Genomic DNA, 19,180 nt, shown 5'->3' on the forward strand with positions numbered 1-19,180 from the left:
AGACAGGTTCAGTGAGTGGGCAAAAACTTGGCAGATGGAATATAATGTGGGAAAATGTGAGGCTATGCACTTTGGCAGGAAGAATAGAGGAGCTGAATATTATTTAAATGGAGAAAGACTGCAGAAAGCTGCAGCACAGAGGGATTTGGGGTCCTCGTGCATGAACCCCAAAAAGCTAACATACAAGTTCAGCAGGTAATAGGGAAGGCAAATGGAATGTTGGCCTTTATTTCAAAGGGAATGGAGTATAAAAATAGGGAAGTCTTGCTAAAACTACCACAGAGGGCTGTAGAGGCTGGGTTGTTAAGTATATTCAAGGCTGAGATAGACAGATTTTTAATCAGTAAGGCAATCAAGGGTCATGGAGAAAAGGCAGGAAAGTGGAATTGAGGATTATCAGATCAGCCATGATCTCATGGAATAGCAGAGCAGACTCGATGGGCCAAATGGCCTCCTTCGTCTTATGGCCTTTAATCATGTAATTTTCCGAGTGCAGCAGCTCTCCCTCTTACCCTGAGTCCTGGGACTTGCTTCCAGCCGCGTGTAGAGGTCGACTTGAGGCTCAAGCTGTTTCGGAGGGGAAAAACGAGCAAGTCATCACGCTACACCTGCCCAGCTCCTGCACACGCCATCACCAACATTCGTGAATGGACTGTAGCCGGGCACTATGAATTACAGATCCGAATCACAGAATTATCATTTTAAAATCTCCTGGATTGCTTTTATCAACCACCGGGAGATTAATGATGAATCCTGTAGATATCCGGCTATTCTGGGAGGGCTGGCAACCCTTTTGAAATATCGTGCTGCAGACGCAGGCTCAGAATTTAGTTTACTTAGCTCTCTCTCTCTGTCTCTCTCTCTCTCTCTCTCTCCCCCCCGAGTGATGATTTTTGTCACTGATCCTTCATTCCCCAAAAGCCCTGCCTATCAAGATAAAAGAGAATTTAGTAGATATTAGCATATATTTATAGTGCAAAGTTAATGTTGCTGTTCCTCTGGAAGAAGCAAGAACGATTCAGGTTTTGTGTTTATGTTTCAGATTTCCAGCATCTGCAGCATTTTGCTTTTCGCTTTAACCTTAAGGTTTCATTGTCACAGCAGCTCTCGGTTTGCAGTGTAACTCGGGCGAAAGAGACTGAGCTGCCTCTGGTGTTAACTGCCACAAGCTCCTCCTATTGCAGGCTGTCTCACACCCACTGAGGATTAGCACTGCAGTGATTGAGATTCAAGCATCAGAAGTTCCCTCCCCAAACCTCTCTCGAAACAACACCTTTATGACCATTCACAGGAAGGCAGGAGGTGCTGGATGAAAACTGACCAATGTCCATCTATTTCACCTTCTACCAGCCTGGCGGTCAAGTGATATAATGCAATGTTGACTAAAGAACAATAACAACAACTAGTTTTTATATAGCACCTTTAATGGAATAAAACACCCCAAGGTGCTTCACAGAAGCATTATAAAACAAAACATAAAATCAAACCACATAAGGGGAGATTAGTCCAGGTAACCAAAAACTTAGTCAAGGAGGTAGGTTTTAAGTAGTGCCTTAAAGGAGGAGAGAGAGAGAGAGAGACAGAAAGGGAATTATGGAGCTAAAGCCCAGGCAACTGAAGGCATGGTGCAATGATTAAAATCAGAGATGCTCAAGATATCTGACTATCTCCCGTTGATATTCAATGGCATTACCATTGCTGAATTCCCCACTATCAACACCCTGGGGGTTACCATTGACCAGAAGCTGAACTAGACAAGCCATTATAAATACTGTGGCTCCAAGAGCATGCCAGAGGCTGGGAATCCTGCGGAGAGTAACTCACCTCCTGACTCCCCAAAGCCTGTCCACCATCTACAAGGCACAAGTCAGGAGTGTGATGGAATACCCCCCACTTGCCTGGATGAGTGTAGCTCCCACAACACTCAAGAAGCTCGACACCATCCAGGATACAGTAAGTGGATGAACAGAAAAGATACCACTCCGGAGTGAGGCATAGACAGGGTGTATAGTTGGAAATTTGGTTCAGGTGGGAATTCGGTGCAGAAGAGCAAAGAGCTCCCCTTTGTATCCACTTTTCTTTCGGCCTCCAGTAGTTGGTGAGTTTTCTTCCTTGTCTCCATGTGAGTGCAACTTTCTATTACTTCATCTGTGTAAGTTATTACCTAATTGACTAATTAAATAAATCAGATTGGACAGTAATGGCAGGGCTGGTGATGTGCCCTAACTGCTGCATGTGGGAATCACTGGATTGCACTGTGATCTCCAACAACCATATCTGTAGTAAGCGTCTGCAGATTAGGCAACTTCGATTCCGAGTTGCTGAGCTGGGGTCTGAGTTGTGGACACTGCGGGGCATCAGGGAGGGGCAGAGTTACCTGGGCATTTTGTTCCAGGAGGCAGTCGGTCCCCTTAGGTTAGACAGAAGTTTAGAGTTGATCAATGGTCAGGTACAGGAGGGTGTGACTGTAATCAGGCAGGTAAGGGAAACCAGTGATGGAGGAGCTGCAGCCCTCGACTTGGCCCAACAAGTACGACGTGTCTGCTACCTGTGTGGACGAGGAGAAGGACTGCAAGGTGGATGGGTGGGCTGACCATGGTGAAGGATGCCATTCAAGTCGGGGGGGGGGGAGGGGAGGGGGGTGGGGGGAGGGGGGGTGGGGGGGGGGGGGTGGGGGTGGGTAGGGGGGAGAGTGAAGAGGAATGTGATAGTGATAGGAGACAGCATAGTAAAGGGGGATAGATATTGTTCTCTGCTGCCACCACTGGGAACTCCAAGGTTGTGTTTTCTGTCCAGTGCCAGGGTTGAGGACAGCTCCTTGTGGCTGGAAAGGAACTTTGAGTGGGAGGGGAAGGATCCAGTTGCTGTGGCCTACATGGGAAACAATGACATAAGTAGAACCAAGAAAAGCATAGTATGAATAGAACAAGTCAACATGGTTTTACTAAAGGGAAACTCTGTTTGACCATTTTTTTTAGAGTTTTTTGAGGGTTTAACTAGTAGGGTAGATAATGGGGAACCAGTAGATGTATATCTGGATTTTCAAAAGGCATTCGATAAGGTGCCACACAAAAGGTTAATAGGCAAGATAAGGGCTTATACATTTGTGGGTAACATATTAGCATGTATGCAGGATTGGTTAACAGATAGAGAGCAGAGATTGGGCATAAAAGGGACTTTTTCAAGTTGGTAGGCAGTGAGTAGTGAAGTGCCACAAGGATTGTTACTGGGGCCTCAGCCGTTTACAAGCTATATTCATGACTCAGATGGAGAGACAGAGAGTAATATATCTAAGTTTGTTGATGATACCAAGCCGGGTGAGAATGTAAGCTGTGGGGAGGACATAGAGAGGCTGCTAAGAGATATGGACAGGTTAGGTGAGTAGGTGGCAGATGTAGTGCAACGTGGGGAAGTGTGAAGTTATTCACTTTGGTCGTAATAAGAGTAAAGCAGAATATTTTTTAAAAGGTGCTAGACTTGGAAGTGTTGATGTTCAAAGAGACTTAGGTATGCTTGTACAAGGAACACAAAGTTAGCTTGCAGATGCAGCAAGCAATTAGGCAGGCAAATAGTCTCTATTGCAAGGAGATTGCAATACAAGAATAAAAAAGTTTTGCTACAGCTGTACAGAGTTTTGAGGGGACCACATCTGGAATACCATGAGCAGTTTTGATCTCCACATTTAAGAGGATATAGTTGCATTGGAGGCGGTAGATTTCAGGTTCACTGAATTGGTCTCTGGAATGAGGGGATTGTCCTGTGGTGAGAGGCTGAGTGAATTGGGTTTATATTCTCTGGAGCTTAGAAGAATGAGAGATGGTCTCATTGAAACCTACAAAATTCTGAAGGGATTTGATAAGTTGGACACTGAGAGATTGTTTCAGCTGGTCAGGTAGTCTAAAACACGGGCACAGTCTCAGGATAAGGGATCAATCGTTTAGGACTGAGATGAGGAAAAATTATTTCACTTAAAGGGTCGTGAATTGTTGGAAGTCTTGACCCCAGAGGGTTGTGGATGCTCCATTGTTGAATGCATTTAAGACTAGGATAGACAAATTTTTGGTGTCTCAGGGAATTGAAGGATATGGGGAGTGGGTGGGAAAATGGAGTTGAAGTCCAGGATCAGCCATGATTGTATTGAAGGGCAGAGCAGACTCGACGGGGCATATAGTTTACTCCTGCTCCTAATTCTTGTGTTCTTTTGACAAAGCAGCCTGTTAGATTGGCACCCCATCCAACACCTTAAATATTCACTCCCTCCACCACAGATTCACAGTGGCAGCAGTGTGTACCATCTACAATATGGCACTGCAGGAATTCACTCAGGCTCCTGTGACAGCACCTTCCAAACCCACAACTTCTGCCACCTAGAAGGACAATGGCAGCTGACGCATGGAAACACCACTGCTCTCTGGAGTTGCCGAGCAAGCCATTCAGTTGTATCAAACCACTATGAAGAAGACTAAACGCCCTGTGTAGTTTGAATGGTGCTCTGTACACTTAGACCAAAGCCCTGTACAGTTTGGCCAGAGCTCTGTACAGTTTGATTGTTACCATCCTGTGAGTTACACTCTCCTGTTTGGTTTTTAGTTTAACATCCTATTGGATCTGCTGATTGCCTGTGTGAATTGGTCTGATATGTTTATATCATCCAGTCTTCTCCGACTGCCAGGCTGCTTTCAGTTATATCCTTCATTATTGTAAAGTGCTACAGATAGGAACAAAGGACGAGGACATGTTACTCACACCTAGCGAATGGTGCTGAAATATGACTATCAGTAAAAGTGACCATGAGTGACCATTGTTGTAAAAATCCAACTGGTTCTCTGCCGCCCTAACCCTCGGTGTGACTCCAGATCCACAGAAACATAGCTGCCCTTAAAGTGGCTGAACTAGCAATTCAGTTGAATCAAGCTGCTACCAGTGGCTCAAAACGAAACCCCACCACCACCTTCTTGGGGGAACCTTGCCAGTGACACCCACGTCCCGAGAATGAATAGAAAACCTGCAGCATCTTTGACATTTTAAGAGTTGGTGAGTGGGAGAAAGCTGCTTTAACATGCAGTGTTTTTCACGATTATCTCTTCTTGGTTCTGGCAATGATCTATGATGTGGTAATCTCCCACTCGGTCACCTATTGTTGCAATCATATATTCTGCACACTCAATATTTATAAGGGAATAATTATTGATGCCCAAGGGTAAAAATTACTGCTGACGATATAAATGTTTAACTATTTGTACCAAATTCCTCTCCCTGCCATTTTATTGGCTCCATTAGCTCATTTAAAATAAATCAATTGATGCTTTGGTTAAGAAATATCAAAATAATATTTGATATGATCACATTCAGGCAACAGAAGGAAACACTGTCAACAGTAATTTTATGCTATTCAATCTATTAGCTTGCTTGTACACACTGGAGTGCTGTGTGTTACAGTTCACTCAGGGAGTCCGGTTTGCCATGCAGCATGTTCTTTTACAGGCATGTTGTAGCCTGGAGCTATGGATAGTGATGGTAGAGGCTCCGATTTTCTTCCCATCGCAACTGACCAGGAATCTCTCCCGCTCTTACCATCTGCTATTGGCATGTGTGGAAAGGATTTGCAGGCTGACACTCAACCTGTTTGGCTGCGTCATGGACACACCTTCCTTGGGCATCACATTCTGGGGTGGGACTCGAACCTGAAGCTTCTGGTTCAGAGGCAGGGATCCCACCCACTGCCCCACAAGATCTCCTACTGGAGTAATATTACTAAATATTTCAGGATCAGGGGATTTTGTTTTTGGTGATTGGAGGAGGAGGAAAGGATGGAGTTGCACAGACTCTGACCTCACCTTGTCGAGATGTAGTTAGTTTTCTCTGTGCACATGGATCCAGAGCCTCATTGTTGCTCTCTCTCTCTCTTTCTCTCTCTCTCTCTTTCTCTCTCTTTCTTTCTCTCTCTCTCTCCCTCTGTCTCTCTCGTGATGGAAATGTTCTATTTGTTGTAATCAACTGAACAGATTTTTGACCTTATCAAACAGTGTACTCCTGTCTGGATCACCTGCTGTTACCCAGAGCAGAAATAGAATCTGTGTTAATCACTTGGCAGTTTGTGTTGAATATTTGGTAATGGCCTGTGTTAAATTTGTGTTAGCTGTTAACTGAGTTCGCTTCGCTTAAAACAACAGCTTACGTTTACACAGCATTTAACATCACAAAACGTCTCAAGGTGCTCCATAGAAACATTATAAAACAACATCTGACAATGAGCCACAAAGGAGATATTAGGGCAGCTGACCAAAGGTTTGATCAAAGAGATACATTTTAAGGCACATCTTAAAGGAGGAGAGAGAGAGCTAGAGGCAGGAAGTTTTGGGGAAAGAATCCCAGAGCTTAGGGCCCAGGCAACTGAAGGCACCGGCACCAACAGTGGAGTGATTAAAGTTGAAGATGTTGAAGAGACCTGAATTAGGGGAGTGCAGATATCTTGGGGAGTTATGGGGCTGAAGGAGATTAGGGAAGCATGAGGTCATGGTGGACTTTGACAACAAAATGATAATTTTAAGATCAAAGCATTGTTTACCTGGGAGCCAGTGTAGGTCAATGAGCGCAAGTGTGATGGGCGAACAAGGCTTGATGTGGGCGAGGACATGGCAGCAGCATTTTAGATGATTTCTGATTTACTGAGGCTAAGGGAGACCAGCCAAGAGTATATTGGAATAGTCAAGTCTAGATCTTTAACTTTTCCCAGTTCTGATGAAAAATCATCAATGCAAAACGTTAACTCTGTTTCTCTCTCCTCAGATGCTGCCTGACCTGCTGGGTATTTCCATCAATTTCTGATTTTATTTCAGATTTCCAGCATCCATTTGCTTTGCAAATAGCCTGCTTCATTTTCAGACTGTTGCCAGGGAGAGGGATAGGTTTGGGAGCTAGGAACTGGAGTTTGGAGTGAGGGACAAAAGCAATGGTTTCAATCTTCCCGACATTTAATCTGAGGAAATTTCTGCTCGCCCAGTACTGGATAATTTAGCAACAGTGGAGGGGTGGTGGGAAGGTAGAGCTGGATGTCGTCAGAGTACATGTGAAAACTAACGCTATGCCTTCAGATGATATCGCCAGGGGCAGCATGGAGGGGGCCAAGGGTTGATCGTTGGGGTACACCTGAGATAATTATGTGGGAACAGGAAGGAGAAACCATTGCACTCTGGCCAGCTTTGGATAGATGAGATTGGAAGCAGGTGAGAGCAATCCTGCCCAGCTGGATGACAGCAGAGAGGCTTGGAGGATGACATTGTGGTCAACTGTATGGAAGACCCCAGACAGGTCAAGAAGGATGCCTAACAACAGGAGCGATATCAGTAAGATTGAAAGAGTGCAGAGAAGATTTACTAGGATGTTGATGGGTCTTCAGGAGTTGAGTTACAGAGAAATATTAAACAGGTTAGGACTTTATTCCTTGGAGCGTAGAAGAATGAGGGGAGATTTGATAGAAGTTTACAAAATTATGAGGGGTATAGACAGAGTAAATGCGAGTAGTCTCTTTCCACTTAGATTAGGAGAGATAAACATGAGAGGACATGGCTTTAGGGTGAAAGGGGAAGGGTTTAGGGGGAACATTAGGGGGAACTTCGTCACTCAGAGAGTGATGAGAGTGTGGAACGAGCTGCCATCTGACATGGTAAATGCGGGCTCACTCTTAAGTTTTAAGAATAAATTAGATAGATACATGGATGGGAGAGGTCTGGAGGGTTATGGACTGGGTGCAGGTCAATGGGACTAGCAGAATAATATTTTGGCACAGACTGGAAGGGCTGAATGGCCTGTTTTTCTGTGCTGTGGTGTTCTATGGTTCTGAGGAGGGGATGTTTACCCCTGTCACAGCCACATAGGATGTCATTTGCGATAAAGTTTGGAAAATTCCAATCCCCTCAGGCGTTGGAACCCAGTCTAGGAGATCACTCAGACTGGGTGTTGTCTATAAAGACACCAGCCTTCTATACAGCCTGATCTCTGCCCCAGTCAGGTATCTGTCCAGCTCTCTCTTGAGGGCGGCGCAGAGAGCCAGCACCCACCAGACCAGCTGGCAGCATATTCCAAAGGCTCACTACTCTCTGGAAAAAGATTATGGTGCATATTTATTATACAGGAGCATCATAGTGATTCACTACCACTGAAAAGAAATAAAATACACTTACTTAGCTTCTCTACTAGTGTGCATTTTTATACATTGTGATTTTAAAAAAATATCATTCATGTGATGTGGGCTTTGCTGGCTGGGCCTCCAGCATTTATTGCCCATCCCTAGTTGCCCTTGAGAAAGTGGTGGTGAGCTGCCTTCTTGAACCGCTGCAGTCCATGTGGTGTAGGTACACCCACAGTGCTGTTAGGGAGGGAGTTCCGGGATTTTGACCCAGCAACAGTGATCAATAGGGAAGAATGATTACATCATAGTGCAATTCTTCAGTAACTAATAAAGCCTTTACAAGTGATGCTGTCCGAGTAGATTGTTCATTAAACCAACTTGGTGTCACAAGCCCCTGTTTCAACATTCCTGCGATGTTTCAGTGCTTGTTGGGGCACCCCACTGATTACTTGCATTCTGGGCTATTCTGCACTTACCTTTCACTTCTTTCCAAGTTTCCTCTGGACGTGCTAGCTTATTGTTATAGACCATGGGTCTCTGGTAAATTGGTTTGCAAAGTGGGGGTCCCAGGATTTTAGACTGACAGTGGAAATCTGTGAGGTCATCATATTTCTGTTGACTTATTAACAAATTTATTCCTGTTCCTGTTAATAATTAGTCAGACTTGGTTTCTGCAGCACTGTGGGGGGGTCATTCGTGGCTCAGTTGGTAGCGCTCACTCCCCTCTGAATGAGAAGGTTGTGAGTTCACAATCCCACACCAGAAACTAAAGCGCAGGATCCAGGCTGACGCTCCGATGCAGTACTGAGAGGGTGCTGCACTGTCGGATGTTCCACCTTTTGGTTGAGATGTTAAACCGAAACTCTTTCTGCACTCTCAGCTGGATAAACTGGTGTAAAACAAATGCGTGCCCAGTTTGCAGAGAAGATCGGGGGGAGTTCTCCCCAATGTCCTGGACTGATATTTGTTGCACAACCCAAATAATATTGCTGCCCTGCTCAAATTGGCTCCTGTGTTACCTCCATTACAATTGTGACCACATTTCAGAAGCACTTCATTGAGAGTAAAGTGCTCTGGTGATAAGTTTTCATTGTAAGCCATCTAAATCATTGGCTTGCCTCCCACCTTCCCCTCCCCTCCCACTTCCAACCTTAGCCCTCTTACCCCCTGCACCTTTGCAGGGGATGTATCTCAGTGCCCCGAGTTAGGGCCAGACTTGCAGAAAGCAGCGGACCAGAGAGTGGGCTCAAATCATACCGTAACTTTGAAGGAAGGTTGACAGAAACCCGGAGAAATGTCTTCGGTTTCTGCTGGTAATGGAAGATTTGTGGGGAAATTTCATCCCAAAGCACCCAGTCTGGATCCCAAAAGGAATGAGCAACTTTCTGAACAACTTCTTAAAACACATATGGTTTGTCTTTGCACGGAATCGGAACACCATACATGTCACACCAGCTCGGTGACGCATTCGATGCTGTTAGTTCCTCCTGCTGCATGTTTGCAATCACTTGAGTGAAAGTTCGTCCAACAGACCATGAAGGAAGGACAAGTTCAGTGAGAGTGTAGTGGGGTGCACAACCTCAGTCAGACTGAGGTTGATTCAGAGATCATGAGCTCCTTGGTCGAGAGCGTGAGCTGATAACAGTGCAGTGAGGGCAATGGGGCATCTGGGGCCATGGTGAACAATGGCCCCTGCAGCCTAAATCCTTAACCAATGAGATCTAAGGACTGAGAAAGAAACCGAGGGATTGATGGAGGAGGAAGTCGGGTGAATTAATGTCAAAACAGGTCAGAAAGAAACAAAGAGAGGGAAATAAAGATTGGATTGAGGTAAATAAAAACACAACAAAATTAAAAACTGATTTAAAATGTATATTTAAAAAAATCTTTCGGAACAATTTTCTAGCTGCAGCAATGAGACTTCACTGTTTCAGTTGCTTCCTTTCTGGGCCTGAGAAGTTGAGTTCCATATTTAGACCATGAATTGCATCACTAAAAGGACCCTTGCTGCATAAAGTATCAACCCTGAACACCTAGGACCTGTTTAATTTGTATTTATGACACAACTTCATCAATTTCTTGAAACTCAGTGGGAGGTTGAGGGTGACCTGTGTTTTTTGTGACACTAACAGTGAAGCTGCATGAATCCTTCAGCAACTTGTAACTCACAACTCTTGTGTTCTTGTCCCCTCACCACAAATTGCTAAGTTATTTATACATTAATATTGCCGGGCAGATTAACCGCACTGTCGTTGCTGCAGTAAACTGCCTGGTTGAGTTGACGCTCCAACATCCCTTAAGAAACGTGACACCCTCTGGATGAAGGAGGCCATTTGATGGACACCCCATCCATCACCTCAAATGTGCCATTTCTCCACCACTGACACCCAGAAGCAGCAGTGTGTGTACCATCTACACGGTGCACCGCAGCAACTCACCAAGGCTCCTTCAGCAGCACCTTCCAAACCTGTGAACTCTACCAACTGGAAGGACAAGGGCAGCAGGCGCAAGGGAACACCACCACCTGGAAATTCCCCTCCAAACCACTCACCATCCTGACTTGTGTGTGTGTGTGTGTGTGTATATATATATATATATATATATATATACACAAGTATATATGTGTGTGTGTATGGAGATATATATATATATATATATATATGTACACACACATATATACTTACATATATAAGTCGCTGTTCCTTTACTGTCACTGGGTTGAAGTCCTGGAACTCCCTCCCTAACACCACACGGACTGCAGTGCTTCAAGAAGGCAGCTCACCACCACCTTCTCAAGGGGCAATTAGGGATGGGCAATAAATGCTGATCTAGCCAGCGACCCAGGGACGCCCACATCCTGTGAATGAATGTAAAGCAGTTTTTTTTTGACTTGTAGAATTTTAGTGTGAATATGGGCAAACGCGTCAGTGTGGAACTTTGCTGGGTAGGATTGTGAGCTGTGGAATCCACTTGTTGTTTAACCTTCCTGTTCTCTGGTAAGCCTGCCCACTACCCTCTCATCCCAACAAGGGGACGCCCCAGGAATTTGCTCTGAATTGTCAGATACTGTGAAAGTTGTGCAAGAAATGAACCTTTTACATTTTGTCCCCTCCAGGCCACATGTCCAGAAAACCTGCAGCTGGTCCTGGTGCTACGGCCGACTGGGTTCTTCCAGCGCACCATCTCCGATATCAGCTTCCGATTCAATCAGGACGACTTTATCCTGAAATTACCAGTAAGAGTCTTCCCTCTACCTCCTGGTGTCTCTTCACGCCTTTGTGGCTCTCTGTGTCTCTCTCTCTCTCTCCTCCTCTGTCCCTTCTCAATCTCTGTGTCTGTGACTCTCAGTCTTTGGCTGTCTCTCTCCCTCTCTCTGCGGCTTTACTTCTCTTTGTGCCTCTCACACTCTGTCTCTCGCTTTCTCTGTGTCTTTCTCCCTCTCCGTGTCTCTCTGCCCTCTCCGTGTCTCTCTCCCACCCCTCTCCGTGTCTCTCTCCCACCCCGCTCCGTGTCCCTTACCCCGCCACTCCCCATGCCCCCCCCCCCCTCTCTGTGCTCTCCGTGTCACTCCCCCCCCCCCCACCCCACAAAACCCCCCAGTGCCCCTACCCACCACCCTCTCTCTCGGTGTCGCTCCCTCTTTCTATATCTCTCTTCCTCTCTATCTCTCCTTTTTCTCTTTTTTCCCTCATCTTTAATCAACAAACTTGTATTTCTTTAGCATCTTTCCTGACATCATGATACCCAAAGCGCTTTCCAGGCAGATGTAATCAGAGTTGTAATTTGTCAGTGTTATTAATGTGCTGGGTTGCCTTCCCATTAACTTCAATGCATCTCGTACACTACACAGTGACTGCACTTCATGTGTTACATTAACAGCTGTGAATCGCTTGGGGCTGTCCTGCCTTCATGAAAACCGCTCAAGAAGTGCACAGTTTATCTTTGTATCACCATTCTACCTTCCTTGCTGAAGGTGAAAGCTCCTTTCTGAAATGGGTGGGATGATTCCCTTTGCTTTTCCTGCAGGTTGTTATGCTGAATTCGGTCACAGAGTTGTTGAAGTATATTGATGAAACCCACCTGACTCATGAGTTTGGAGGCACCCTTGACTACTGCCACAATGAATGGATCCTGTTCCGCACTGTAAGTATAGCTACACTGTGGGTGACGCATGATGAATGTATTAGCTCCAGCAAAACTCTGCCTCAACACTGCCATTTGACAGGGTAGGTGTAGAGAACTGGGGTCCACAAATATAAGATAGTTACTTATAAATTTACCCAGAAAGTGATGAGAAAGTGAAACTTACTACCACAGGGAGTATTTGAAGTGAATAGCATAGATACATTTAAGGGAAAGGTAGATGAGGGAGACAGGATAGAATCATAGAATGGTCACAGAACACAAGGAGGCCATTTGGCCCATCATGCATGGTCTTGCCTATGTGTAAAAGCAACTCAGTTAGTCCTACTCCCCCACCCTTGCCCTGTAGCCCTGCAATTTTTCTTTCTTCAGGAATGGAAGTATATGTCAATGGGGTTAGATGAAGAGGGGTAGGAGGAGCTTCCTGTGCAGTATAAATACCAGTAGAGACCAATTGGGCTGAATGATTTTTTTCTGTGCAGTGAAATTCTGTATAATTCCATGTGATGTTTGCAAGCCTTGGTCCAATTTAGCTGCTTGAAACCGGTTCAGGCGATTCAGACTCCTGTGTTACTGGTGTTGGATTTAAGGAGATTAAATCATGATTGACGGTTTCCATGGTGATTTGTGAAACTCCTGACTCTTAATCTCTTGAATTATTTTACGTTTTTGTGTGTGCAGTAATTCTAAAGGCTTGTTACTGGTGGTGTTTATGCAACAAAACTTTCTCTCCCCACAATTCTAACAGTGGCCCCATTGATTTCAAACTAATGGGTTGAAACGAAGGAATGTCATGTGATTGGGTTCGTATATGACAACAGTTTTAAACCTGTAATCAGAAAAGGGGACACTATATAATTTCAACTGGTCCGAGGATATGAATGTTTTAGTATCACCTGCACTAACCTGCAGGTTTACAAAGTCAGTTTTATGAAATCCTGCCCCCATTTTAGAACCTCACCCAGTGGGATCAAATTCCCAGAATTTGTGTGTGGTACCAGCCGGCAAGGCCAGGAGTGCAACTTCAGGAAGTAAACACTTGTGCATTGTAGTGTGATGTTGGGCTTCCTTTTATCGAAGTTTTTTGGGCAGGCAATCTCAACCATGACCATAAATGCAGCCGCTTTCTGTTTACTCCAAAATAATGATTATAAATTTATAACTCTTTGGAGTATCACAATATAAATTACATTATTTATCAACAGACTTCAGTCCTGCCAAAGCAGACAGATGTGAATAGATGCGAGGTTTCACTGACCCACATTTCTGCCATGGTGCTTAACATTAGGCTGAACAGATCAGAACCATGGTGCATAATTAATCGGAGGCTGATACCTACAATGAACCAGCAATTTCCGCTGTTCTAATCTCAGAAACAAACCAGAGCAAGAATTCTGTGGCATTATCTGTTTTATTGTGTGGTTCTATGAAGAAAGATCAGTGGTTCTCATTTGCTTCTTCCGTGTTGACGAGCAATGCTCACTAACAGTGAAACCGTATGTATCGTTCAGCCTCTATACCCTGGAAATCCAATCCATCAAAGCTCATTTCTCTGCCCCTTTATATTCTATACCTTGCTGGTTCATCCTTTTTGAATTTCAACGAAGGTTTGAAAAGGGTAGTTTTAGTTTGCTGCAACCTGCATCTTCTTTTGAATCGTACTAGCAAAACACAAATCAATTCTCAATATCGGTTTCTTTTTTTCTTTTTCTTGAGGTGTGTGCTTAGCTGACAAGGCCCACATATTTTGTCCATCCCTAATTGCCCTTGAACTGATTGGCTTGCTAAGTCAGTTCAGAAGGCAGTCAAAAGGCTGCAGTCACATGTAGACCAGGCCAGATAAGAACAGCAGATTTCCTTCTCTAAAAGACATTAGTGAACCAGGTGGGTTTTTACAACAATTGTTTCATGGTAACCATAACTGAAGCTAGCTTTATAATTCCAAATTTATTACTGAATTTAAATTCCATCAGCCTGCATGCTACGGTTTGAACCTGTTCCCCAAAGCTTTAGCCTGGGCCTCAGAATTACTATCCACAAACACTACGCCACCCATATTATCCAGATGTCCAAGCCAAATCTTCCAGTGTAACAAGATGGGTTTCTTGTAGGCCTGTGAATCCCCTTCGAGGGCTGCGTTCGATGATGTGCCCCTGGACCTGATTAGAAGCTCCGCAGTCACAGCAGTGGTGGCTGGGTCACTGAATTTATTCAAGGCAGAGCTAGACAGAATTTTGATAGACAAGGGAGTCAAGGGTTTTGGGAGGCAGACAGCAAAGTGGAGTTGAGACCACAACCACATCAGCCATGATTGTATCGGATGGTGGAGCAGGTTCAAAATACAGAATGGCCTACTCTTGCTCCTGCTCCTAAGATCTATGTTCCTACATGATGGGGGTGGTTCAATCTTCCACACGTGGAGAAGGTGGCAGCCTCTATTATGACTGCCTCTGAGGTGGTTAGTGGTTGTCTACTATTTGTGAGGGATGTTTCATCTTTCACATTGTACTGTGGGGTCCTCCATACAGGATCCATTTGATATGTCGCAGTTCTTCCAAGATTTATACCGTTGGCCATCAAAGTCGCTGAAGGGCTCTATGGCTGTTCAAAATGGCTATCAAGATTTGAGATAAGTTGATGGTAGGTTGGTGAAGTCAATCTGAATTGGCAAGTCTTTGCTGATGTAGTGATTGTCTACCCTGGAGACTGCATATTCACAGTGTAGGGATGATGGTGCGATGTTTGATAATAAAAGTGTCTAGTGATAATTTTTATTATATAGTTCAGCTCTACATCATGAGTTTGACTAGGACTTAATCACCGTGTCAGGAAGCAGTGGTCCACTGGGGATCATAGGGTGAGTGTTGTTGTACAGAGGGGCTAAGTATCTGCTCTCCCTGTGGATCTGCTGGGTTTCTGAATCAGGATCATTTACTCTTCCCAAGGTTCTGGAGATATTATTCATACGAGGCACATACTATAAGAGCAGAGAGGTTATGATAGAACTGTATACAACATTAGTGAGATCACAGCTTGAGTACTGCATACAGAACTGGTCACCACACTATAGGAAGGATGTGATTGCACTGGAGAGGGTGCAGAGGAGATTCACAAGGATGTTGCCTGGACTGGAAAATTTTAGCTATGAAGAAAGATTTGATACACTGGAGTTCTTTGAGAGGAGGCTGAGGGGGTGGGTGACTTATTTAAAATTATGAGGGGGCCAAGATAGAATAAGTAGACCTATTTACCTTAGCAGAGGGGTCAAAAACCAAGGAGCTTAGATTTAACATAATTGATAGGAGAACTAGAGGGGAAATGAAGGAACGTTTTTTTTCACCCAGAGGCTGGTCGGGAACTGGAACATTCAGGTTGAAAGGGTGGTAGGGACACTAACTCTCACCACAGTTTGAAGAATAATTGAAGGACTATGACCTGTACTGAAGGAGGAAGGTGGGATTAGGCTGGGTAGTGCTTCATCAACTGGAATGGACAGGATGGGCTGAATGGCCTCTTCTATTGTAAATTTTCTGTGACACATGATTGAGCTAAACAAGAATGTTGTCAACATGGTTTATCTCTGAGTGCTTGTCTTGCTGGCTGTTTAGGTACACTGCTGAAGTAACGATCTTTTGTGGGTTTGGTCCAAGCTGACCATTAGCAAGAGTTGGCCTCTGTAAATCACTGGATTTTCTGTACCTAAGGAAATTGCTTCACTGGGTATAAATCCTAGCTCAGAACACCAATTTGTATGAGAGCAGAATGAGGGCAGTTGGGGTTGCGACTGGAAAGGACACTATCCGCAGAGTTGGGGTCAGCTTCTACTTTGCGCTGAGCTCCCTACCCCATCAACCCCACCTCCGACCCATCTCCAACTGCCTCAGCGCTGCCAGATCCACCGATCCAGCTAATTACTGGAAAGACCAAAGCTGTTGTCTTCAGCCGCTGGCACAAACTCTGTACTCTCCCCATTGACTCACTCCCATCACCCCCCCACTGCTCACTGTCTCAGGGTGAACCGGACCGTCGCATCCTGTTTGATTTTGAGTTGACCCTCCAGACCAGTACCGCCTTCATCACCAAAACTCCCTGTAATAGTCGTTTGCACCCTGCCCTCTGCTGCTGAAATCCTTCTCTCTGCTTTATATGGGTTTATTTCAGTGCCCCCCCTAAGCATTCTCCCTCCCTCCAGCCTCTATAATCTCTGCTGTTAGCCCTGCCCTGGCAAACCAAGGGGACCAATTCCTCAAAAATTTAAAAATTCTCATCCTCTTTAATCTAATTTCATTTAAAGGGATCTTTAATCCCTTCCGGTTCTTACTTTGTAACCCTCTCCCACTCCACTCTCCACATTCCCCCTCCCTTCAGCTGCCTGGGTCCCAAGCTCTGGAATTCACTCCTTAAACCTCTGCCTTTTCAGGCAGTGTAAGACATTGGCTAAATATTGCAGCAGGTCGTTGTTCGATTGAACAGGCCCTACCCTGACATTCGAGAGATTAAAGCGCAGAAACAGGCCGTGCTGGTCTTAGACAGGCCTAAGCAGGAGTGTATGCACCACATGAAATTTCTCCCACTATTTACTTCTTCTCACTCTACTTCTGCATCCCTCTATTGCCTTTGCCTTGTGCTTGCAACAAACCTCCTTTTAAATGTACCAATACAATCTGCGTCGACCTTTCCATGTGTCAACAAGTTCCCTGCATTTCCACTTCTAATTGCTGCTCCGTTGGCTTGAAGCCGATTATTCTTAACTCCTTTGTGAAATGTTTCTCTGCATATGGGCTCAAAATAAGTACAAGCTGTCACTAACACCTCAGCTAAAGAAGCAGAGAGTGGGTTTTACAGACAAACCCATTGTGTATTTGCTCACCAGCTCTCCCACTTTCATGGCCACAGTTTAAGAAACAACAGCGAAAGCAGTGACCTCTCCGCTGGCTGCCAAACCTCCAAAATTGCTCTGGAGCCTCCTCAAGCTAAAGAGCAATCTCCGGGATACCTGCTGTAAGAAAACTAAGGGAAGAGGAAGCCTTGAGACATGAAAAATGTTTTTCAGTTACTTGAACTCTTGCGTATCAGTTATAAGAATACTGGAGGGGGGATTTTTTTTTGACTGAGTGGATGAAACCTCCAGGAATCCATCCAACCAGAGTTGGCAACCGCGCTGAATGAATTTAGTGAAACAGTGATTGCAATCATTGTTTGAATAAATGGAAGACTTTGGTGAAACCTAATTGGTGGAATATTTTTTTCCTCATGCATGTCTTCCTTCTTTCTCTGCATCAGAGCCAAACCCGGCTTTACAGCACAAGCTGCTTTTCTGAATAATTTGGAAAATCTTGATTGTGCTTTAATGGTGTCTCCCTCTCCACACCTTCAGCCGGCATCAAATGTGGAAGATCCCACCTTAGCTCTCAGGGCAGATGCTCGGGCATGTTTATAGAGGAGCTGGGGCTTTCGGGAGAAGGGATTTCAATATTCAGTTGAAACCTGTGTCTAACTATGCGTTATCTTCATTCACGTATTGGTGTTCTTGTACTCAGGCCATCGAGAGCTTTGCTGTAATGGTGAAGGAGATTGCCCAGATGCTGCAGGCATTTGGAACAGATCTGGCTGAGGCTGAACTGCCTGATGATTTACATTCTGTAGAGGACCTACTTATTGCAAGAACTGAAAAATACAATCAGCTGAAGGTAAACTCTGTGAATGCTACAATGTTTACCTGTTAAAAATACAGAGAATTCACTCATTGCAGGATTAAGGGGAAGTTTGATTTGCATGTGAGGGAGAATGGAATAGTTGGATGTGCTGATGGGTTGCAATAAAGAGAGGTGAAGGGAAATTTTAGTGGAACATAAACACTAACACAGACCGATTGGAAAATGGCCTGTTTCTGAGCGAGGACTTGATGTCACTCTACGCAAAGGGGGACATACTTGTGAAGCCCCCTCAGCCGAAAGGCAAGTTTGGCTTAGTTTGTGGCACTCGTGCCTCTAATACAGAAGGTCCAGGACTCGTGCAAAAGAGAGTAAGAGACTTGTATTCCTACAGCACCTTTCATGACATCAGGATGTTCCTGAAGCCAGTGAAGTACTTCTGAAATGCAATGACGGAAACATTATGGCTAATTTGTGCACAGCAAGCTCCCACAAACAGCATTATGACAATTATGGCACTGTGGGAGTGCTGCACCAAATGGCTGCCTTCTGTGCTGTGAGATTCTGTGACTCTTCAATTCATTTGATATAGCACAGATAAGCAAATCCCAGAAATGACTCACATGCTGTTTTTCTGACGTTTGTGTAAATCTTTTGCTAAAATTATAGCAGGCAACTGGGGCGATCCTTGGTGGAATTTTGTCCTCTTGATTTCTTTCAAAGAGGCTACATGAAAATCATTAATTCTTTCATTCTGCAGATGCTGAGGGACCTGAGATGTATTTCTAGCATTTCCTATTTTGCGGAAGTGCTGCACTTTCGGAGAGCCGTCTTTCCGATGAAACTTCAAACTGAGAGCTCTTCTTGCCCTCTCACGTGAATGTAAAAGATTCCATGGCCAGTATTTTGAAGAGGAGCGGGGGGGTGTGGGTTGGGAGGGGCGAAGGGTGGGTGGGGTTTCCTGTTCTCCTGGGCAATAGTTAAATAAAAACAAATTAGCTGATCATTATCGCATTACTGTTTGTGGGAACTTGCTGTGTGCAGACTGGCTGACATATTTCCCTACATTACAAAATTTCCATAGTGCATCATTGTGTGGCAAGTATTTTGGGATGTCTTGAGGTCATGAAAGGCCCTAGAAAAATGCTTGTTCAATTTTTTACAACACCTGGTATTGATGCACCTTTAAATCCTACATCTTAAAACCTACCTCTTTGACCAAGCTTTTGATCGTCTGTCTACCTCGCTATGT

At 44.7% G+C, this 19,180-nt stretch overlaps 1 protein-coding gene across 2 annotated transcripts in view; it reads left to right on the forward strand.

Moving 5' to 3' along the window:
• mcf2a (MCF.2 cell line derived transforming sequence a) overlaps nucleotides 1-19,180 on the forward strand; it is a 204,617-nt gene that overhangs the window by 88,462 nt on the left and 96,975 nt on the right. For both annotated transcript variants that reach the window (XM_041196456.1, XM_041196457.1), the window contains exons 5-7: nucleotides 11,247-11,366; nucleotides 12,158-12,274; nucleotides 17,815-17,964. In XM_041196456.1, coding sequence (XP_041052390.1) covers nucleotides 11,247-11,366; nucleotides 12,158-12,274; nucleotides 17,815-17,964 — 387 coding nt within the window. The remainder of the gene's footprint in view (nucleotides 1-11,246; nucleotides 11,367-12,157; nucleotides 12,275-17,814; nucleotides 17,965-19,180) is intronic.

Source organism: Carcharodon carcharias, chromosome 9 (genome assembly GCF_017639515.1).
Source record: "Carcharodon carcharias isolate sCarCar2 chromosome 9, sCarCar2.pri, whole genome shotgun sequence".
In the NCBI taxonomy this organism is placed as follows: Eukaryota; Metazoa; Chordata; class Chondrichthyes; order Lamniformes; family Lamnidae; genus Carcharodon; species Carcharodon carcharias.